A 23,869-nucleotide genomic window follows, 5' to 3' on the forward strand; every position below is an offset into this window, starting at 1 on the left:
GGGCTTGAACTCTGGGCCTGGGCGCTGTCCCTCAGCTCTTCAGCTCAAGGCTAGTGCTCTACCACTTGAGCCACACAGCACCACTTCTGGTTTTCTGAGTGGTTTATTGGAGATAAGAGTCTCAGGGACTTTCCTGCTCGGGTTGGCTTTGAACCGCAATCCTCAGATCTCAGTCTCCTGAGTAGCTAGGATTATAGGCGTGAGCCACTGACACCCTGCCCAACTCTTGTTTCTATATTTTTATTTTTAAATAATTACCAACTTGGTAGGTATGAGGTGATGCTCATGATATTTTTTATTCATATTTTCTGATGATTTAATGACATTCAGACATATACATTGGCCGTTTCTATGTTTTTGAAGAAATATTAACTGAAATCTTTAGTTCCTTTTTTGAAATCAATTTAGGAGGTTTGTGAGTTTTTTTGTTGTTTTGCTATTTAGTTGTAGGAATTTCGCTCATACATTTTGGAAATTAACATCAGATATACTGTTTGGGAATATTTTATTTCATTTGTTATAATGTTTATTATTTCCTTTGTTTAGATGCTTTTTAGTTTGATGTTATATCACTTATTTTTGCTTATGTTGCCTTCTTCTTTATTGTTATAATCATGTAATCATTACCAAGATGACTATCCCAGAGCTTTCCCAATCAGTCTTCTTCTAAGTTTTATAATTTCTAGTCTTCACAACTTTAGTCTATGTGAAGTTTTTTATTGAGTGTGGTGCAAAGTAAGGGTCTAGTTTCCTTTCTCTTTAATGTTGTTATCCAAGTTTTCTATGTTGCTGGTGTATCCTTGGTGTACTTATAAAATCAGGCAATTGGATATGCATGCATATATTTGTGGGATCTCTGTGATGTCCCATTGGATGTTTATTTCATACTGATTTCATACTATTTTGATTACTGTAATTTGGTAGTATATTTTAAAATCAGGAAATCCAGTGCCTCTAGTTTTGTTTTTATTACAATTGATTTGGATATTACTGTTCTTTTGTGGTTGCAAATAAATTAAAATTTTTCTACTTCTTAAAAAATTCAATCTTTGGCATCATTTTGGATCATTTGCATATTTTAGTAATATTGTCTTTAATAATATTGTCTTCTAGTTCATAAATGTGTGCTATCTTTTCACATGAGTCTTCTTTATCATTCCTTTGTAATTTTCAGAATACAAGTTTTTCAATTTCCCCATTAAATTTATACCTGAGTATTTTATTATTTTTTGATATTGTAAATATTATTGTAAATAATTTTCCTAATACCCCTTTCAGATACTTTGTTGTTAGTGTGTGGACATGAATTTAAATACTTTTTTACTAATTAGTTAAGGATTATACCAGAGTATGAAGAGATTTATAAGGATTGCTTTCAGAAAATTAAATGAACATAATTTTAAAGTGTAGATTTTAACATGTTATTATTATTTTGTTAACTCTCAGAAAATTTAAAAGTTAGCTTATTCAATTGTCCCTGATTAGGAACAATTGAAATCAAGTAAGAGGAAAGAAACATTATTATTAGAATAGGTCCAGTCTTTAATTATATTAGTACTTTAGTTTTAATGAGAAACTTTGGCATCTTTGGTGTAATAGTGAAAATATATAAAGTATGTTTTTTCAGCAATAGATTCTGAACCTAAGATCTTGTGTAGTGCTCCACACCATTGAGCTAACATCCCCAAGTTTTTTTTTCCTATTTTTTTAAACTTTTATTTTGAGACAAGTTCTTGCTAAGTTGCCCAGGATCACTTCAAATATATGCTCCTTTTGTTTCAGCCTCCCAAGTAGCTTGAATTGGAGGTATATGCTCCACACCTAACTAAAATAAAGGAATTCTTACCCTGGGCATAGCCAATTAAAAGCATGATTGACAGGAGATGTGCTCTTATCTGTTTTACTTTAAACAATGAGAAATCTTTATTGCCAATGAAGTACCACTCAGGATACACTGTCAGGTACATGTTTCCTAATGATACACTATTCCTAAAGGATTTTGGCAAGTTGTATTTAGTGGATATGATGTAGTGAGATCACTACAATCCTGTGCCTTTCTAACCCTGTTCCTCCTTACCTTATTTCTCCAGAGTGACAGAATTCCTAGGATATGCTATCCAGGTATAAAACCTCACCCCTTGTTCTATTTCCATTTCCTCTCCCCCGGCCTAACAATCTTGTGTTAAGCCCATTTCCTGTCGCTAAAGACAGTTGAGGAACAAGAATAGAATTGAATGACTATCATAAAAGAGGAAGAGGGACCAGAGAATGTGGCTTAGTGGTACAGTGCTTGCCTAGCATGTATGAAGCCCTGAGTTCAATTCCTCAGTACCATATACACAGATAAAGCCAGAAGTAGTGTTGTGGCTCAAGTGGTAGAGTGTTAGCCTTGAGTAAAAAAAGCTCAGGGGCAGTGCCCAGGCCCTGAGTTCAAGCCCCAGGACTGGCTTTAAAAAAAAAAAAAAGAAAAGAGGAAGAGGCTTATTCCAGTCCTGCAGACAGTTAATTCTAAGAGGCCCCCTCTTATGATAAAGACAAATGTTACACATTTCATTTAGTTATCTTTGTCAGACACGGGAGCATGTGTCCTTTGTAACACAACTTTAGGATAGTATAATCCAATTGGGCTATGTGCATGATAAGGGAATAGACCATAGAACAGAGGCCAGATGTGGTTGCAATTTTAACTTTTTGTTGTTGTTGTCAGTTGTGGGACTTGAACTCAGAGTCTAGGTGCTGTTCCTGAGCTTTTTTTGCTCAAGGCTAGCACTCTTCTACTTTGAGCCATAGGGCTACTTCCAGTTTTCTGGTGGTTAATTAGAGAAAAGTGTCTCACGGACTTTCCTGCCTGGGCTGGCTTTGAACCGTGATTCTCAGATCTCAACCTTTTGAGTAGCTAGGGTCACAGGTGTGAACCACTAGCACCTGCCTTAATTATAAATAACTTTTTATGCTCATGAAACTTTTTGTGATACAGTTTTACTTACTATCTTAATTTTACACCATTGCCAAACAAGTTATGTGGCTCTTGTTTTACCACTTTTGTAACTGTTATTACAAACTTCTGTTGAGGAAAAAAGTATATATTTCTCCAGTCCTGTGAATCTGTGTGTACATGGCTAATACCGTCACATTCAGTATGAACCAAACACAGGTTCATAGTGGCTAACATTTTCATAATAGGCAAAAATCCCTAGAAATTGCATTATCTTTATTGACCACTAAATAAATAAATATATAGGAAAAAACAACCCTCATAGGCCAAGGACAATGTTCACTCCTGTAATTCCAGCTACTTAGGATGCTGATATATTGGAGGGATGGTTTGAGGCCACTGTGGGGAAAAAGGAAGACTCATTGAAACAAATAAGATGGGCATAGTGGCTGATGTATAACCTTGCTGTGTGGGAAGCATAGAAAAGAGGATCATAGTCCAAGGCTTGTCTAAGTAAAAAGCGAGACTATCTTAAGCATAAAGGGCTGGGGTACAGCCTAACTGGTAGAGCACTTATGTAGCAATCACAGATCCTAATTAAAACTCTAGTGCTACCAAATAAACCAAAAGTACCCCCTCAAAGTACAAAAAAAATTCTACCAATGATAACAATGGAAACCTAAATTTAAAAACTAAAACTAAAACCTTGTGTTTGTTGACAGTTTGTTTGTTGGACTGTGCTCTTTGCTAGACTTCCTCTTAGCTAATGAGAGACATGGTACTTACCTATGTAAGGGTTTTTTGCATCTTCATCTTTACTGATCTTTTTCTTGATGATTTTCTTGGCATCTTTGGATGCTTTCCAGTTAATCAGAAATTGTCTTTCCATGTTTTTAATTTCTTTTCCATCAAGATATTCTAGAGAAAAAAATGTTAAAAATATGTACATATGAATATATAAATAAAAACATACACTTCTGGCTCAGGGCACAACAGAGTTACATCATAGGCTGAAGTGTTTCTTTTAAAATAGCTATTTTAGATAAATTATTTGTTTTTATGAACTTTTACTTATTTTTAGTTTTCTGATTTCAAAAAGAATATGAGCTGGATGGTACTGGATAATGCCTGTAATCCTAGCTACTCAGGCTAAGATGTGGGAATCTAAGCTGGGAATATGGCTCAGTGGTAGAGTGCTTGCCTAGAATGCCTGAAACCCTGGGTTCGATTCCTCAGTACCCCATAAATAAAAAAAGCTGGAAGTGGCTCTGTGGTTCAAGTGGTAGAGTGCTAGCCTTGAATAAAAGAAGTTCAGGGACAGTGCCCAGGCCTGAGTTCAAGCCCCAGGAATGGGGCTCTGGGGAATCTCAGTTTCAAGCCAGCCCAGACATGAAAATCCAAGATTCTTTTTTTTCCCCATGATATTCTTATCTCCAATTAACCACACACACACACACAAAAGCTGGAAGTGGATCTGTGGCTCAAGTTGTAGACAGCTAGCCTTGAGCACAAAAAGCTAAGGGACAGCTCCCAGGCCCTGAGTTCAATATTCCCTCTCCCACCCTCCAAAAAAATGTTACTACAAACATTTGAAATCTTACGGGAAAAAATGAAAAGACTCAAATTATCACTCTTCTCATCACTGTCAGAGATAATCACTGTGAAGATTATAGGATCTTCCTTCTTACAGTCATATGTAAACTATATTATTTTATAAAAAAAAGTGTTATATGCAGTAAAAATTGCATCCTATTTTCTCTTAATACTTTTCTTTTGAAAATATGTTTAAAATGAATAGTAAATTTTAAACATGGTATTCCAAAATTACATACAGTATTTATAATGTCTATTATATCCTAGGATACCGGATGTCAAGGAACAGCCCACAGAGCCAGTCTCTACAAATTCTATGGTCCAACTATCTTTACATTTTTTCCTTTTAGAAAGTTTCAAAAATTGAGTTGCTTAAAATTACACAAATAATTGTTGTATTTTGTAAGATATGTGGAAAATGCAAAAAAATTAAAAGTACCTTATCACATGAGAACGATCATTGAAAAATAATTGAAAATTTATACTTTAGAATATTTAACTATTTTTAATTTTCTATGTGTTTGCATATATATAAAATGGACTCTTTGTATAGTTTCTATATTCTTCTTTTAAATTAGTGTATTGTGAGCATTTTCCATATGTTTATTTAAGCACAATTTTAAGTGTGGTAGTATTTGTTATATATGGTTAAACTATAACATATTGAAAAACTCCCTTTTATAGGACATTTTATATTATCCATATTACTTTCTTAATCACAGACAGCCTGGCTTTTGCTGGTTATTTTGGAGATTAAATTAATTGGACTGTGCTGGCTTCAAACCATGATCCTCTGGACCTTTGTCTTCTGAGTAGCAAGGATTACAGGTATGAGCCACCACAGCACCAAGCAAGGTAGTTTATTTTATTTTTTCAGTGCTGGGCTTAAACCCAGGGCCATCAAGGCAGACACTCCGAACCACACCTCCATTTTTTTTCTTAAGTAGTGGAGTTACATTGAATGTACTGCTTTAAGTATTGACAATATGACCTAATTCTGATCCATAATACTGCATTATACCCAGAATATGAAATAAAGTAATATTTCAGGACATCTAGTATGCCTGAAATCACAGTTTGTACTGCACTGTAAAGATATGCTTATTCCTGTACATACATACCTATAATAAAATTTAATTTATAAATCAGGTTTTATCAGAGATTAACAATAATATCTATTCATATAACAATAAGTAAGCCAGTATACTATAAGTTATATGTATCTTATTGTACTGTGACATATTTTGGGCTACAGATTGAAATCATGAAAAGATAAACCACAGGTAAGGGTGAGGGACTGAGGTACAAATTAGAAGCATAAGGTCTAGAAATATAGTTGTCTTCACTTTTTGTGTATATTTCTTAACTGAATGGTAGCACTTGCCAAACAACAAGAAATTATCTATTATTTATTCATTTATTTATTTTTTAGTCAGTCATAGGGTCTGAACTCAGCCTTGGTGCTGTCCTTGAGCTCTTCAGCTCAAGGCCAGCGCTCTACCACTTGAGCTACAGCACCACTTCCAGCTTTTTCTACTTATGTGGTGCTGAGGAATCGAACCCAGGGCCTCATGCATGCAAAGCAAGCACTCTACCACTGAGCCACCTTCCCATCCCAAAATAATAACTTTTAATATAAAGTTGTAAACATTATAAAGTGTAACGATAAAATATTTAGCTAGGATTACAGGCGTGAACCACCGACGCCCAGCTATCTTTTAGTTTTTACACTCAAATACAGCATGCCTTAGCTGTGACAATTCAGGATACCCTCTAATAAGGCTCTTCCATGAGGCAGCAAGATCTAATATATTATAACTTAATCACTACTGACCAAGTGTTCGAGACCATTTTCCTCAACACAGTGCATGTTCAGGAATGCTATTACTTGTAAGGATTACATAAGGGGACTCCCTACCTTGCTTCTCTTTTTAAAGGAAAGGGGCTCCTACATGTTATTACGGGATTATTTGGCAAATGTCAGACAGAAATGATAACCTTGATCAATTTTATCTACAGAACCAAGAATGAAGGAGTCTCTTAGGAACATCAGAGGATTTGTGCCAATGAATGTGTCGCAGAAGGTCAGCAAGTTTTCTGCATCTATGACTAGCCACTTTTGTTATTTACATCCACATTTTCTCCTTAAACAAAGAATACCTGGCACTTTATTTCTGAACAGCAGATACTTTTTTTTTTTTTTTTGCGGGGGGAGGGGGGGTCTGGTAGTGGGGCCTGAACTCTGGGCCTGGGCGCTCTCCCTCAGCTCTTCAAGCACTCTACCACTTGAGCCACAGCATCACTTCCGGCTTTTTTCTTTTTGTTTATGTGGTGCTGAGGAATCAAACCCAGGGCCTCATGCATGCAAGGCAAGCGCTCTACCACTGAGCCACCTTCCCAGCCCCGAACAGCAGATATTTTTTAAGTACTATTTCTCAATTTTTAATTTTTGCTCTTATTTAAAATAGCAAATTTAAAGTTGATAATTTTTCTAGATCAACATGTCATATTTGTATTTCTGAAAGATTGCTGACAAATTAGCCAAAGATAAACATAATATTTTCTAAGAAAATATGCTAATATAATAATATAAAATGTATACCTAGTGATTTGGATACCAGTATTAGCCTGTCCCTGTATTTGGGTTTGAGACAAACAGGATTTCCATTTAGATCCATTTTCCGTAGCTTCATCAACTTGTTCAGTAAAAACTCCAAATCCTATAATTGGAGAAAAAGCAACACACAGGTATCTCATAATTATCATTATTTTGAGCATGTCAGTTAACTCTTTTTTTAAAGGTAATTACTGCTTTTCATGGAGCCTTAACTTAGTGCTAAGTACTTAGAGGATGCATAATAACTAGCTTTTGAATAAAATAGTCTATGCTAGAAGTGCCTGAAGATGAGATAAAAAGTGAAGCCCTAAATTAGGGATCACAGAACTGTTCTTGGTCATGTCACTCTTAACTTGACCACTGTGTAGCTCAGAAAACATGTTCTGCTACAGAAGATGCCCTATTCTTACTGGAAGTAAAAATTTATAGATTATGGTAATTAAGGAGTAACAAATAAAACTAGACATTGCAAAAATATGTATTTTTTGCCTTTTATTTTATGAAAAATGTGGAAACCTTATCAAACCGGAAAATCAGAGAAAAAAACACTTGCATACTTATCACCCAAAGATCACTTTTAATACACTTTTTTACATCCTTCTTGATGTTTTTGAGCTTAGGGACTTCTTTTTTAATTGTCATCATATGATATGGTTTTTTATATCATAAATATTTGCTTGCTTTTATAACTTACAAGAAAATGAGATAGTTGGCATTTGAAGGAATGATCAATGGTGTGCAGTTAAAATTGATGTGAGGAAAACAGATTAATGGTATGTTAGAACTTGATTTCTTAGCTTGTCATCTTTACCACCCCTTCCCTATTTCCCTGTATATTTCTTTTCCCATTCACTGTCATTATCTTCCAATTCTTTGTCTTTTTTTCTGACTTTTTCTTTTTTAAATGTTATCTTAACATAATGGAAATGAAATATACTTTGAACATTTCTAAGTAGGTCCCAAAGTCTTGCCTTTTATTTAAAAAAAATGACTTAGGATATTGCCATATCTTGGCTACTGAATAATATTGCAGTGAACATTGGAATACAGATATTTCTTCAAAATAGTGATTTGATTTCCTTTGGCCTTATGTCTAGGATTTGGCCTGTGCTAGATTCTGAGGGATGCAAATAAATGATCTATGAAAATACAGGAATTCATGTTTTAAAGGCAGTGCTAAATTTCCTTGGCACTGTTGCTTACTATGAGTATGTGTTCATTTATAGAATGAGGATATTTAAGATTAATTGCAATGGCATATAAAGAACCAGGAAACAATATAATAAATGTGTTAGTTTTCTGCCTTTTGCTTACCCTGCTATTCCTCAGATAATTGTTTTTTTTTCTTAATTTTGGTCAGCAGGGCAAAAGTTTTAAGTAAGAAAGAAACTTGTGACTTACTGACAAACAAGTAGTTCTCTCGTTAAAAGAAAGCTTTCTTCAAAATTATCATTTAAACCCTCAGTCCCAGGCTCTAGAGCATGCCCTCTCCACAGCATTCATTCAATAGTGTTTAACAGCCATAATTATTTTATGTGAGAGTTACACTGTATTTCTCTTACTCTAAAAACCCCTTATAAGGAAGTGACTGTATATTGCACTTTTCTTCTAGTGTTGAATATAATATAGTGTTGGAAACAATATAAAAACTTTAAATTGATATAGATAACAAGAATGTTTGGCATTTTGTTAATTATTCTTCACTTGATAAATGACTCTCGACATAGTCCCTCCAGCGTATGTTTATTTAAGACTAAACTATTCCTGTGCTGAAATACGATTACCCTTTGGATACGCTCTGGTTGTTCATTGCCTTCCTGTCTGTAATAAATGCTTTCACTTTCTGCCCTTCAATAAGTTACTAGAGGAAGCAGACACTTTTCTGGACAGTTTCTGTTTGATAAATGATCATGTCATGCTATCACTTAGAAGAGTGCTGTAAAATACTGAAGAGCCAATTCTGTTTCCCCTGCAGAGCTGGTGCCTTAGCTCCTGTATGGGTGTCTGCAGCAGGCTATGCTCCTTCCACAATTAATGATGACCACTGATGAACCTGTATTTGACCAGCATGCTCCAATCTTTATCGGAAATGTCTGGCCCGACTGTCCTTCCTAAATCTAAAGACAGCCATTTGTCATCCCCCTGACTGCCTGTCATCATATTGCCTGGGCAAAATCTATAATTTTGGCTGTTCCTGACTAAACTGTGGGATGAATAAATTTATCTTTGGGCCACTCTGCTTGTCAGAATCAATACTGAGCAGAGGTTGAATAAATTAGAAAATAAGAAAACATGACAGGCAGTAGTAGTTTGCTACTAAATCAAACATTTTGTTTATATAAGATACAAACATGTCACATTTTTTATTCCTCCCATTTATTGTGAAGATTCTATACCTCATGATAAATGGTCATCAGAAAACCAATGAAGTAAATCATCATAAATCTAACTGTGCAATGAACTTTTTGGTCAGCTTATTGATTGAGCAAACTTTGAAGACATAAAAACTGTTAATATTAAAAATGTTTTTTTCTTTCAAGTTCTTGTATGTTTTTACAACCTGATATCTGACCTTATACCATTAGTAACCTACAGTTACCTGGTAAATGATCAAACCTATGCTCACAAAGAACTTGCAGAAATTGAAGTCTTACTATAAATCACTATTCAAGTATTTCATATTTTTATATATTGTTATATACCTGCTTAAAAATGTATTGTTAACCCAAAGCAAATGTCATTAAACTAGAGCCCTGTGAGTTAAAGAAAGGAGTTCCTAAACCATGTATTGTTTTACCTAAAACTTACTTGTCCTCTTCCTCAAATGTTGTCATTGCCACTAATTTTATGGAGGGAGACATGAAACATCTTACTATAGGCTTTCAGTTATAGGCTTCTGGTCTCACATTTCTTCTTCAATCCTTCTTTTCTATTTTCAACAAAAGAATACTGCTTTTTTTGTTAATCTTTCTCCCATCTTGGGATCTTCTCTATCTTTTATTTTTGTTTCCAGTGTTCTTTCTCTGGCTATTGTTCTTATAGCTATGATCACCAGATTTCTTTACCTTTCTTCTCAAAGTTTCATGATTAAGAATTACCAAAGGATCTTGTTTAAATTTGACAGATCTGAGGAAGAAGCTGCAATTTTGAATTTCTGTTGCTGTTGCTTGTTCTTAGGCCTCATTTGGAGATAAAAGTTAACAGCTTTCACTTTCTTTACCACTGGGCATTGCTGGAACTACCAGCTCACTGAGCCAAATATTATGAATCATGAGCTTTGAAAATTTTAGTTCTTTGGAGCATCTTACTCTGTAAGTCACATTACTTAAGGCCTCATGTTTCTGTAGTTGTTCAGCCTTTATGGATCCTTTGTAAATCTCTGACCTCACCAGTAACAAATCTCTAGCCACAGACATCCCCAATGTATAAACAGACTACTTTCTAAAAGTTGCTCTTGAGAACTGAGACTGTATCTCATAAAAACAATGCGATATCTGGTGGGCTGTTGCCTAATTCAACACAACTTCTCTTTGTGAAAATGGCTTCAGAACATTTGTGCTATACAGTGCTATAAAAGCTTCCCATAATGCATGCATTCATGTTTTCCAGACCTATATCCCTATGTTAGACCCTCTTGCTGCCTTTCCTATAATTTACATTTGTTCCTTTTAGACTGTTTATTTTCATTCTCTGGATCACAGAAGAGTATAAAATCACTCTTTCCCAGCTACAGATAAAAAGTTATTCTTTTCTAACCCTTTATCGTCTCTCTTTATTCTGAACTCTTTTTCAGAAAGGAATGTTCTAACTGTGCCCACATCACATCCTTGATAGCATTTTTGGTGACTACTGAACCAATATTCTGAGGACTTCTCATACATCTGTTCTCTGAGTCTGGCCTCATATATCCAATTGTTTACTTGATATTTTTTTCCAGAATTTTTCAATAGGGACCCCCAAAATTAGGATCTCTCATGGAATTTTTCTCCATGACCCCAAATTGTGAATCCTAGCCTGCCTCTTCAGTTCTTATGCTCAAGGCACAAGTCCAGAGATCATTCCTGACATCTCCACCCTCCCTATATCAAACTCACAAGCAAGCCCTGTCTATTTCACTTGCTTCCCATGCAGGCAAATCCTGCGGGACTTTCAAGACATGTCATTATTTGAGAATGACTGCATTTCCTAATTCCTTTCTTCCCAAAGAACTCAAATTTCTTTTGTTTTAACTACTTCTCACTGCTCATGTCAGAATCTTAATCTTAAGGTTCCATTCTTTATTTGTTCTAAATCAGTTTTTTTCTTAAGACACTTAAAAATGAGCTGTCCATACTAACAGACATAATAAACACAAATCACCACCATACTTTATAGTTTATAGAACGTCACAAAATCAATGTAGAAGATTGACTAGCAAGGCTTTTCATAATAATGTGTAACCCATTACTATGTTGATAATATTTAGCAAAATGGGGATGACTAAAGACTGTTTTTTTACATCTGAATGGTGACTTTAAGTTCTGAGTCCTTATTTTTAGAGACTAAATTACCAGCAAAACAAAATTATATTTTTTTGTGGAAGAACTATACTTAGTTCATTTATTTGCTGTAGATGCATTTGAGGGACCCACTTGATGTCCATATAAAAGCAGCTGGTCTCCTTAAGTGCTAAAAAAACCCAAAACCCTCAGGTAATTACAGTGGTTTTCCTCTAATGATGTCCACTTCTTTTCCCCCATGGCACAAAGCTGTCTACTTGCTGACGTCTTTTAGGATGGATGTCAGTGACCTCATGTGTGGGATGAGAGATTTCTTTTCTACAGCACAAGGTTTGATGCCAGTAGATTTGGGGCATCTTAAATAGGCGAAAAGAAAGGAAAAATTAAATCAAAAGAAATTAGAGACACTCTCTCCAGACTACATACAAATTTTTTCTGGTGATACTGAAGTTTCAGTTTGTAATACATTTTACATTTTGCTGAAGAACAATGATACAGTGAACAATGATATCCTCTTATGCTTGGCTGACCACTATCTCCTTTTGTGAAGTTATTGCCAAACATCTTTGGCCCATTTGAAAAACATCATCTTACTATAGGATTATAAGAGTTCTTTATGTATTTTAGATACAAATTGTTACTAAGATACAAGTTTGCTAATACCTCCCCTTAGTCTTGCTATTTTATTAATAACATCTTTCAAAGAGCAAATGTTTGAAATTTATAAAGCCTAGTCTATCAATTTTTGGAACATTTTTAATGGAATCTTTAATTGATTTTTTCTCTTTTTTAGTTTTTTTTCTCTGAGGTCTGAGGTGAGGGAGGTCTGAGGACTGAGGGGAGGGAGGTGTGGGGGCTGAGGAAGGCATGGCCTCTCTCACTTTTCTCCCGTGGTCTCTATCACCACCACTACCTCCGGTCAGGACCAGGGTCAGGTAGTGGAAGTGCCACCCTCCCAAAGGCTCCTCTAATTCATTTTCCTTCTAGAAGGTTTGCATTTTAACAGTTAACTTTAGATATGGTTTTTATCTTAGATATTGGAATTTTAACTCAGGGTTTTGTGCTTATTTGTAGTAAATTTTGAAATAAGAAAGTATGAATCTTCCAGTTTTGTTGCTCTTTTCAAATCAGTTTTGACTACACAGGTACTGAAAGCTGCCATTTCTTTGGAGGTGTCTTCTGTCCTTACTCCTTTTTAACTCCTAGGAATTAATTTACGAACATGTTTTAAGGCTTGGAATGTCCCACAGGTCATTAAAGCTTTATTTGGCATTTTTAGCATGTTTTTTCTTTCCATGCTTCAGTTTGGGAAGTTCTAATGTTATATTTTATTCTTTTATTTTTGAGTTAGCATACATTTGCAATGGGAGAGGAGGTTTTTTTTTAATAAGTTCATCCCTCTACCATATTCACATTCCTTCTTTAATGCTATCTTCAAGTACAGTTTTCATTCAGTCCAGTGAACTTTTTATACATTTTTCAGCTTTAAAATTCACTTTATTCTTACTTTAAAATTTCTATCTTCTTGAGCCGGGCACCGGTGGCTCACGCCTGTAATCCTAGTTACTCAGGAGGCTGAGATCTGAGGATCATGGTTCAAAGCCAGCCTGGGCAGGAAACTCCGTGAGACTCTTATCTCTAATAAACTACTCAGAAACCCATAAGTGGTGCTGTGGCTCACGTGGTAGAGCGCTTGCCTTGAGCTGAAGAGCACAGGGACAGTGCCCAGGCCCAGGGTTCAAGACCCACAACTGACAAAAAAAAAATCAATCTTCTTTTTGTGTTCATTTTTCCTTTACATTTTATATAGCACACGATAGCTTTTTTAAAGTTCTATCTCCAAATTATATCTTATGTGTCATTTCTGCTAGTTGTTCTTTGCCTGGATTTTCTCCAGTATGATTTATATTTTCATGTTTCTTGTCTGCTACTCCTCTCCTGAATTTCTAGTCTGAAAAGTGCCTTTATGAAGAGAGCTAAGATACTTTAGTACTCTTTGTTTTTCTTCTCTTATGGAAAAAGTACCTTTATGAAGAGAGCTAAGATACTTTAGTACTCTTTGTTTTTCTTCTCTTATGGAACACAGGTCTAAGCTACCTGTTGTCCAGTGTCTGAAAAATTGCATATGCATATTTTGGCTTGTTTTAATTTATATTTTCTGTGTGTTTGTGTTGGGTGATTCTGGTCCGGGTTATTAAGTCATGCCTATTATATTATTTCTTCAATTTAATTTTCTTTCTTCATTTGCCCCTGATTGTTATGGTATAAATGTATCCCCCAAAATTTATTAGGTTGAAACTCAATTACCTATGTTACACAGTATACTAAGAGACGGGACCTTTAGGAGAGACTTAAGTCAGAGTGGAACTCTCATGAATGGGTTAATGCCTTCTAAAAGGGTGAGCTAAACTGAGTACTGGTTGCTCATCCCTGTAATTGCAACCAGAAGGGTGAGATCTAAGAATGAAGATTTGAAGCCAGCCAAGGCAGGAAAGTCCATGAGACTCTTATCTCCAATTAACTAGCAAAAAGCCATAAGTGGAGGTGTAGCACAAGTTGTAGAGCACTAGCCTTGAGTGAAATAGCTAAGGGACAGCACTTGGGCCCTGAGTTCAAGCCCCAATACCAACGCATAAAAATGAATAAATAAATGAGTTTTTTCTTTCTGTCTCTTCTGCCACTTGAGGACACAATGCTCCTGCTCTTCAGAGGATGCAACAACAAAGTACTATTGTGGAAGCAAATAGTGACCCTCACTGGACCTGACATTACTGGTGGCTTGATCTTATACCTCCCAGCCTCCTGAACTGAGAGGAAATAAATTCATGTTCTTGTAAATTATCAAATGTCAAATATTTTGTTATATAAGCACAAATAGCCTCAACACTTACTGTCTGAATCTGATACTCTAATTGGTCATATGTTGGAACTCTTGAATTAATTCTCTAGGACTCTTTTGTATTTTTGAATCTTTTTGTTCTTTCTAGAAGATTTCTTCACTTTTATTGTATAATCTTTATATGGAACATTCAATTGCTCCCATCATATTTTAAATTCTCTCTTGTTCTTTTATTGCTACTTTAAATAGTATCTTGCAAGGTTCCAGTGGCTTATGCCTGTAATCATAGACATTCAGGAGGTTGAGATCTGAGGATTATGGTTCAAAGCTAGCCTGCATAGAAAAATCCATGAGACTCTTATTTCCAATTAACCAGTAAAAATTTGGAGGTAAAGGCATGACTCAAGTGTAGAGTGCTAGCCTGAAGCAAAAAAGCCAAGGGACAAGTGCTTAGACTTTGAGTTCAAGCCCCAGTACTAGCAAAAGAAACAAACAGTTTAAAAAAGAAAAGATAAGAGAAAGGAAGGAAGGAAGGAAGGTAGGAAGGAAGGAAACAGAATTCTATTAATCCCTTCTGGAGATATACTCCCTCAAAACCTAATCGTCTTCTACCAGGTTCCATTACCACAACACTTGTTGGTAACCAATCATGTGCAAATCATAGCATATGGGAAAAAAAAGTTCTAAGAAGCTTATGTGGATTTGGTTACAAGAAAATTGAAACTCCTGCATCTGTTATGAGACATGTACAAAGCATGATGCTTGACCAAACATACTCATTACCAGATCTAGTATATTCCTATTATGCTCTTATCTTCTCTCATATTAACTACTGAACTTTATTCTAGACAAGTGATCACTGTCCTCTTTATTGAAACTAATTTTTCTCTTTATCACCCATTCTTCCTTAAGGCTTCTCTTCTAACTAACTGGTCTCTGAAGTGTTTCTGTGTTTAGCTTAGGCCTCATTTATTCTCTTTCTCTTCTTTCACTCAATCCATTACACTAAATGAATGTAAATGCTGCTGGTTCTCAAACTTATCAATCTTACTTCCCTGTTGAACTCCAGATGCCTACCTGACAGGTCCAATTCAATGTCCAAATGGATTCTCTTCCTCATTACCCCTCCTCATCAGCTGATGAAGTCTTCTGTTGTCACACAAAAACTACAAGGTCTCCTTAATTCTCACCTTTCCTTTCCTTTATCCCTACACCCTACTCAAGTTCCATGGTTGTCTATTTAAAAATATACCTCCAACACTTCCCCTTTTCTTTATTTCCAAGCAATCATTTTCTCTTCATTTCTTAGTTTCCTAACTGCTTGCTTGCTTGCCTGCCTGCCTGCCTGTGTTCCTTTTTTCCTTCCTTCCTTCCTTCCTTCCTTCCTTCCTTCCTTCCTTCCTTCCTTCCTTCCTTCCTTCCCTCCCTCCCTCCCTTCCTCCCTCCTTCCCTCCCTCTCTTTCTTTCTTTTATTCTCGTTCTTTCATTCATTTGTTTGTTCTTTTTGTCTTTCTTTTTCTTTTCTTTCCTTTTCCCTTTATTTTTCATTTCCTTCCTTCATTTTTTTCTGTGTGTGTCTCTGTATCTCTCTCTGTCCATCCCTGTATCTCTCATCTCTCTCTCTCTTTCTCTCTCTCTCTCTCTCTCTCTCTTTTCTTGATACCAGAGTTTGAACTCAGGGCTTCATGCTTTCTAGGCTTGCTTGCTTGGCTGATGCTCTACCATGTGAACCACACCTTTCAGCCCAGCTACCAACTATTTTTGCTGGAGTTCTTGAACCTTATTATTCACATACCAGACAAAAATTTCTATTAAAAATAATAGTCTTTTCAATGACTTTGTACTGTACTTAGAATGATGTCAAAACTCATAATTATGTCCTTTATTATCTGGGATCTGTTCCCTTCTTTCCAATCCCATATTAGACTGCTGCTTCTTTTAGTCACTCAGCAATTACTTATTGGGTATCTGCTGTGTGTCAGAAACTGAGCTACGATCTGGAACCCCTCAAAAGTGAACTAACCTGGTTCCTTGGACTCCCCAATCTCTCTTCAGCCTCAGAACTTTCATATTTGCTGTTCCTAATGCCTGTCATGGTCTTGCCCTAGATCTTTGCTTTTCTTTCTTTTTTCAGATATGAAGGTAACTGTAACTTCCTCAGAGCCCTTTCTTGATGACCTAATTTAAAGTATCCACTGAGCCCTTTTCTGTTTTGTCATTCAATTTAGTTCATAGTCCTTCTTTATCGTGTTCTTTGCTTATGTATTTTCTTGCCATTTCCTCCCTTGTCCCACTATGATGTAAGTTTCCTGAGTGGAGAGACCCTGCCTGTTTTATTTATCATGATAAAACTAGCATCTTGGAAGTACTTCTCCAAGCACCTAAAATAGTACCAAGCGTTCAGAAACTAATAAACATTATGAACCACTTGAAGTGATTCAGAAAAGCAACACAGAGGAGGGGATATTACATTCAATCTTTTTTTTTTTTTTTTGGGGTCCGGTCATGGGCCTGAACTCTGGGCCTGGGCGCTGTCCTTCAGCTCTTCAGCTCAAGGCTAGCGCTCTACCACTTGAGCCACAGAACCACTTCCAGCTTTTTTCTTTTTTGCTTATGTGGTGCTGAGGAATCAAACCCAGGGCCTCAGGCATGCAAGGCAAGCGCTCTACCACTGAGCCTCCTTCCCAGTCCTACATTCAATCTTAAAACAATGAGGATTTGGTTATTTAGATGCTAATTGTCAGATTTGTTTATACATTTATGCTGCTTATGCCTTATTAACATAGCTGAAGAGTAAATCACTGTAGGCAAAGTTACTTGATCATAATGTCATATAGGAAAATTTCATTTAGGATCATTTGAAGGCTGTATATATTCTCTTTTCTCTATATAAAGTTGAAAATATAGTAGAATAAGACTTGAAATATTTATTAATTGTAATACTAGGTAATTGGATACTTTAAGATGTATTTATAGTCAGGCACCGGTGGCTCACACCTGTAATCCTAGCTACTCAGGAGGCTGAGATCTGAATATCAAGGTTCAAAGCCAGCCCCAGCAGGAAAAGTTCCTGAGACGCTTATCTCCAATTAGCCATCAGAAAACTGGAAGTGGCACTATGGCTCAGGTGGTGGAGTACTAACCTTGATCTGAAGAGCTCAGGAACAGTGCCCATGCCCAGAGTTCAAGCCCCACGACTGACGGAAAAAAAAAAAAAAGTATATATATATATATATATATATATTCACCAGCCATTGCTTAGAAAAAACATTTGGGAAAATACTTAACCATCACTTAAGATGGATGCCAATTTGAAATTAGAATTTTCTGCCATTCTTTCTTAAGAAAAGGCAAGTGTCTTTGGTTGATCACCTCATTCCTATTTCCCATGTAGATGAATGTGGGCCACTATATTCAACCCAGGCCTTCTCTACTCAGATCAAATCCCTATAACTCTAGTTTGAATAGGAGTGTATGTTCTGTATATTTGGTTTAAGACTCTACTTGGAAAATCATATTATGTTACAAATATGGTAACATCATAGAAAAACTAAAAAAATATGATAACGAATACAAAATGCCCAATAAGAAAAATATTTTTGAAGACAGGTGTAGTGGCTCAAGCCTGGCTTGAGAGGTAGAGATTGAAGGGTTGTAGTTCAAGAATAGCCTGGGCATCAAAGTTTGCAAGATTTCATCTCAATTATATGTCAGAAGACTATCACACCTCACCCCATTGCCAGACCATAAACGTTAAAGTTATAGCAACAGCTCAGTATATGGGTAATTGTTTCCAGTGGGCATTTCCTAGCTCTAGGCTCTATGTTAGAGCTACCAAACTTACAAAAATGGAATCATATTTTAATCTTATTTCTTGTTCACAGTAGGTTTTTGAGATCTGAAACAAGTATTTCCTTCTTCTTTGAGACAGTTTGTGACAAATATGTAGGTGGCTGGTCCATATTTGAAAAAAAATTAGTTGAATGAATATGGGACAATATGACAGTATATGAATACAGATAATTTAACACCCAGGTTTTACATAGAAGCAGCCAGGAGAGACTTGAGGTGGAATTCTAGTTTTTAGAAATTCATTCATTGGGGATATCAGAGTTGAGAGGGAAAAAACCTAATCTCTAGAAGGAAAGAGTTGATGGACAAATAATGTGGAAGGGAAAAGCATATCGTTTCTCAGAGAAATTTTATTCTATTGGTGAAAGAAGCAAGACTATGATGAATTACATGTAAACATATTAAACATATATAAACATACATTAAGAAGTAGAGAATCATAAGATAGTTTCATAACAAATCCAGAAATTTCTAAAAAGTTGTTTAAATTATAGATATTTCAAAGCACGTTCTCAAATCATAATTCATGCGAATATTTAAAAATTAATTTTATTTATACTACCTTCATATGTAGAAGTTGGTTGTCAACGGCTATGAGGTGATTAAGATTCTCCAGGATTTGTAAGTCTCTTATGTCATCAATATTGTTGTTGCTGATATTCAATATAGAGAGAGATTTCTGCAAGAAAAAATAAACTACCACTAATAAACAGTTTAGACATTATATGTAGGAACCAGAATTCCTAATTCTTAAAAAGTTTAAGAATGATCATTTCTGCTTGTTTTGCTCTTAAAGCAAGACAATTAAAAGATACGGAGATTTTGTTTCAATGCTCTGTAGTTTTTCAAATTGAACTTTTAGAACTATACTATATATTACTTTCTCCTTTTTCTTGTAGCACAGTATAGAAAAATGTTTATTATAGCAAATTATCTTTTTGTGCTAAATGTCACTAAAACTTCTACTATCATAGGTAAAAATGCTTTTCTCTCTTTGTTTTTCTAGAGGAAACATGATCAACATTATCTGGGTTTTATTTTTGTCATTACCTCTCTAGTTTGTACTTTACAATCCACGTATTCTGAAGTCACTTGAAGTAATAATTTTAATGAGGACACAGGATAAATAATATAAGAATACTAAATCAAAGTTGTCTTAAATTGGAAGCCCAGGAATGTGGGTACCATACACATACACCAAGGCATCCATATAGGCAGCTGTAAAAACATATTTTGACATTTATTAGTAATACTTGGGCTTGATCTCAGGATCCCATACTTGATAGGCACATTTTCCACCACTTGAACCAAACTTCTAGGCCCCTGGTACCGTTTCTTCCTTTCTTGTTTTTTCCCTTCCACTTCTCCTCCCTCTTCCTGTCCCTTCCTTCCTGCTTCCTTCCCTGCCCTTCCTCAACCAGGAGGGTAATGAGTTTGAGGACAGCCAAGGTAATATGATGAGATCCTGCCTCATAAACAAAACCCAAACTGGGTGACAGTGATTCATACCTGTAAACCTAGCTACAGGGGAAGCAGAAAAATTCTCAAAATTCGAATTCTCATTTAACAAGAAAAAAGGCTAGACTTCAGGTGTGGCAAAGTGGTAAAGCACCAGCCCTTGGAAGAGGTGGGACAGTGAATGGGGCTCATGAGATTGAGAGGCTATGAGTTTTGTTCAAAATGAAAACAAAACAAAAAGTTGCCAAATAATTGTGTAGTCCCTTTTCTTTAGGATTTTTCATCAAGTTTTTAAATTTAGTCCATGATCATCAGCAAGACCCAAATTATGAATTAATTAGCATCTGCACTAGAAGCTTAGTTTACAAATAATCTTTTTACATCCTCCTTTGAATCCAGTTACTATTAAGTGACTATCATACTCTGAGATGTACTCTGAGATGTTGTTCAAGAAAAAGAAAACACAAAAAACCAAATCAGTCCTCAGAGTCTTGAATGACCTCTCAAACAAGCAGAATGTGTGCAGTGTCCTGCTCCATCATCATTTACTGCTCACTATAATTCTTGTCAAGCATTTAAATTTGGCTTACTGCCAGAGATTGAAGAGTTCTCGGATCAAACAAAAGCTTTTCTCCAAGGGGAAGCCGCTGACTCTCAACATGAAGCTCTCTGAGTTCTATTCCTTCCAAACCTTCTATGACAGCAATGTAATTGCTTCCCAGATACCTGCAAAACATAGTAGTTCTAAATAGACTTTCTGAGAATGCCATGGTCTTTCAGCATGATAAAAGTGTAATAACAAATGGAGCTGGGCAAAGATCTGGCATTTATGTTGAATCTGTGAAAAGTTGGTTTAAATGATGAATTGTATTCTTAGACTTAATCTAAAAAAACACACTTTAAAATGTTTTTAATTGAAGTTATCTGTACTCAACTATCTATGAGGGCTTCTCTTAGATTAGGGTATAGGAAAATCAGCTGGGATTTAGGTTGGGATCTAGGTGGAAAACCAGCAACTTGCATTTAAATAAGCATTCCTCACCTCACCTTTGTGTTCCCATTCTAAGGCCACTGACTTTTTGAGAAACACAGTATTCATCCTAATCTGAGAAACTTCAGCCTTCTTGTCTTCATTAACTAGAATTACTATAGGCAGTAAATGACACCATACAGTCAAATCTACATCTAGATTATCAATTCTAAACAATTTTTAAGAGTCCCAGGCTGGCCTCAAACTCCCAATACTTCCTCTACCTCCTGAGTACTAGGATTACATGCCCAGTTGCCCAGTTGAAACAAACTTGACCTTCTGAGTTATGCTGAAAGGTACAGAATTTATATGGGTTCCATGGCAAATAAGTCTACATTAGGATGTTTTAGGTGTACATAAAAACCCATAATACAATTTATAGCAACCCTCCCCAAAAAGATGTCACTTACTAAAACCTAAATTGTTTATTTCATATTTTTATTTTATTTTATTTTTTTGGGTCTGGTTGTGGGGCCTGAACTCTGGGCCTGAGCGCTGTCCCTCAGCTCTTCAGCTCAAGGTTAGCGCTCTACCACTTGAGCCACAGCGCCACTTCCGGCTTTTTTCTTATGTGGTGCTGAGGAATCGAACCCAGGGCCTCGAGCACGCAAGGCAAGCGCTCTACCACAGAGCCACCTTCCCAGCCCTTTATTTCATATTAATAATATAAAAATAAAAATATTGACCTGTTCCACAAACAACATGTGAGAAACGTATTCAAATGTATTTTCAATGTACTTTTGCAACTAAATGTAGATTGGGAATAGTTACCTACATAAAATATGTACAGGGATAATGATGAGCAGCTAACAGTATGTTAAAGGCACTTACAGTTTTTCCAGTTTCTTTAATGATGTGAGGTTCTCTATACATGAAATACAGTTGTTTTGTAGGTACAGGTGGGTTAGATTGGTGGCATAATTCAGGTTAGTGATTTGACTAATATGGTTATCATATAAATATAAAACACTAAGATTTTTGCAATGAGAGAGGTCATCCTGAAAAGAAAAAAACCAATCATGTTTAAGTTTTTCTGAAAACTTAGGATTTTAAAAAAAAATTTTCACTTGAGCATGCAACAAATTTTCCTGAGATTAATATAAAATGATAGTTCACTGTTCTAAGTACATCCAAATAAGATAACAATGATTATTGAATAACTTCAAGGCTATAGCATACTATAACTATACCAGTCAAATTGTATTTAAGATTTTCCCATTGCTAACAACTTCCCTTGGAAACAAGTAGGTTCCTCTGAAGGCTGAGTCATTGAGAAAATTATTGTTCTCACTTTTGAAGCAGGGCTTAATCTTTCTGTAGGTCTGGAAGTAAATTATAGTTTTAAATACTGTAAATTAGAAATCATCTGATATTCAAGAATAGTGGATTAATAAAAAACTATGAATAATGCTATGAAGTGAATACCACAAAACCACTAAATATCCTTTTGTTTCTTTAGCACTATCTCATATATTTCAAGATACATAATTAGGTGAAAAAAGTAGGACCCAATATTGTAAACTTATATCAATGCATGCCTAGAAAAAAGACTGAAGGACATCACCTAAAAATTAAAAATGGTTATCTCTGCATGGTAGGGTTGACATATATATATATATATGTTTATATATACATAAACATATATTACTATATAATATATGTATAATGGACACTGCTTTGGACATAAGAAATTAAAGGTTTTTTTTTTTAAAGCTGTTTTTTTCTTTCTTTTTTTATGGGGTGGGGAATACTGGGGATTGAACTCATTGCCATTAATTTACTTGCAAATACCCTACCACTTGAGCCATTCTCTAGGTCTTTTACTTTTTGTGTGTTGGTACTGAGGCTTGAACTTGGCCTCACAGCTGGTGTCTCCAGTTTGGCCTTTTTGTTGTTATTGTTGGTGGTCATGGGGCCTGAACTCTGGGCCTGGGTGCTGTCCCTCAGCTCTTCAGCGCAAAGTGAGCCCTCTACCACTTGAGCTACAGCACCACTTCTGGTTTTCTGGTGATTTATTGGAGATAAGAGTCTCACAGATGTTCCTGCCCGGGCTGGCTTTGAACCTCGATCCTCAGATCTCAGCCTCCTGAGTAGCTAGGATTACAGACGTGAGCCACAGGCACTTGGCAGTTCAGTCTTTTTGCAGATTACTTAAGAGATAGAGTTTTAAAGACTTTTCTGCCAGAGCTAGCTTTAACCTTTGAGCCTCCTGAGTATCTAATATTCTAGGCATGAGCTAGGACAAAAGAACTTTAAATGGGGGCACTTCAGAAAAAGCAGTCTATGTATTGTATGAAAAGGTACAGAGCCCTGAGCAACAAAAAGGAAACATGAGGCTAGTAAGTTGAATGTAGAAGGATCATCAGAAACTTCTTTTTTTTTTTTTTTGGTTGATTGTGGGACTGTCTGGGCACTGTCCCTAAGCCTCTCTGTGCTCAGGGCTAGCACTCTACCACCTGAGGCACAGTGCCACTTCCAGTTTTTGAGTGGTTAATTGGAGGTAAGAGTCTCCTGCTGGCTTTGAACTTCGATCCTCAAATGTCAGCCTCCTGAGTAGCTAGGATTTCAGTCGTGAGCCACAGTAGTACGCAGGTACCTGCCAGAAACAGAAACTTTTTTTTTTTTTTTTTTGGGTCGGGTCGTGGGGCCTGAACTCTGGGCCTGGGCACTGTCCCTCAGCTCTTCAGCTCAAGGCTAGCGCTCTACCACTTGAGCCACAGCACCACTTCCGGCTTTTTTCTTTTTGCTTATGTGGTGCTGAGGAATCGAACCCAGGGCCTCATGCATGCAAGGCAAGCACTGTACCCCAGCCCCCCAGAAACAGAAACTTTTTATAATGCTATAATGTTTCTCCAAGACATCCTTTGTATTGCTTTTTATTTTTCCAATACTAGGAGTTATCACACTGTCCAAAATGTTTTTTTTTTCTTTTTCTTATACTGGGCCTGCACTCAGGACCTGGACACGATCCCTTAGCATTTTTACTCAAGGCTAGCACTCTATCACTTGAATCATCTCTTCATTTCTGGCTTTTGGTGGCTAATTA

At 36.1% G+C, this 23,869-nt stretch overlaps 1 protein-coding gene across 1 annotated transcript in view; it reads right to left on the reverse strand.

Moving 5' to 3' along the window:
- The window catches only part of Ppp1r42 (protein phosphatase 1 regulatory subunit 42), a 53,511-nt gene that overhangs the window by 15,095 nt on the left and 14,547 nt on the right, over positions 1-23,869 (reverse strand). Inside the window, exons 3-7 of the mRNA XM_042666538.1 lie at positions 21,655-21,821; positions 20,384-20,519; positions 18,898-19,014; positions 7,131-7,248; positions 3,722-3,853 (exon numbers count right to left, since the gene is read on the reverse strand). Coding sequence (XP_042522472.1) covers positions 3,722-3,853; positions 7,131-7,248; positions 18,898-19,014; positions 20,384-20,519; positions 21,655-21,821 — 670 coding nt within the window. The remainder of the gene's footprint in view (positions 1-3,721; positions 3,854-7,130; positions 7,249-18,897; positions 19,015-20,383; positions 20,520-21,654; positions 21,822-23,869) is intronic.

This window comes from Dipodomys spectabilis, unplaced genomic scaffold, assembly GCF_019054845.1.
Source record: "Dipodomys spectabilis isolate Male_0828 unplaced genomic scaffold, ASM1905484v1 ptg000015l, whole genome shotgun sequence".
In the NCBI taxonomy this organism is placed as follows: Eukaryota; Metazoa; Chordata; class Mammalia; order Rodentia; family Heteromyidae; genus Dipodomys; species Dipodomys spectabilis.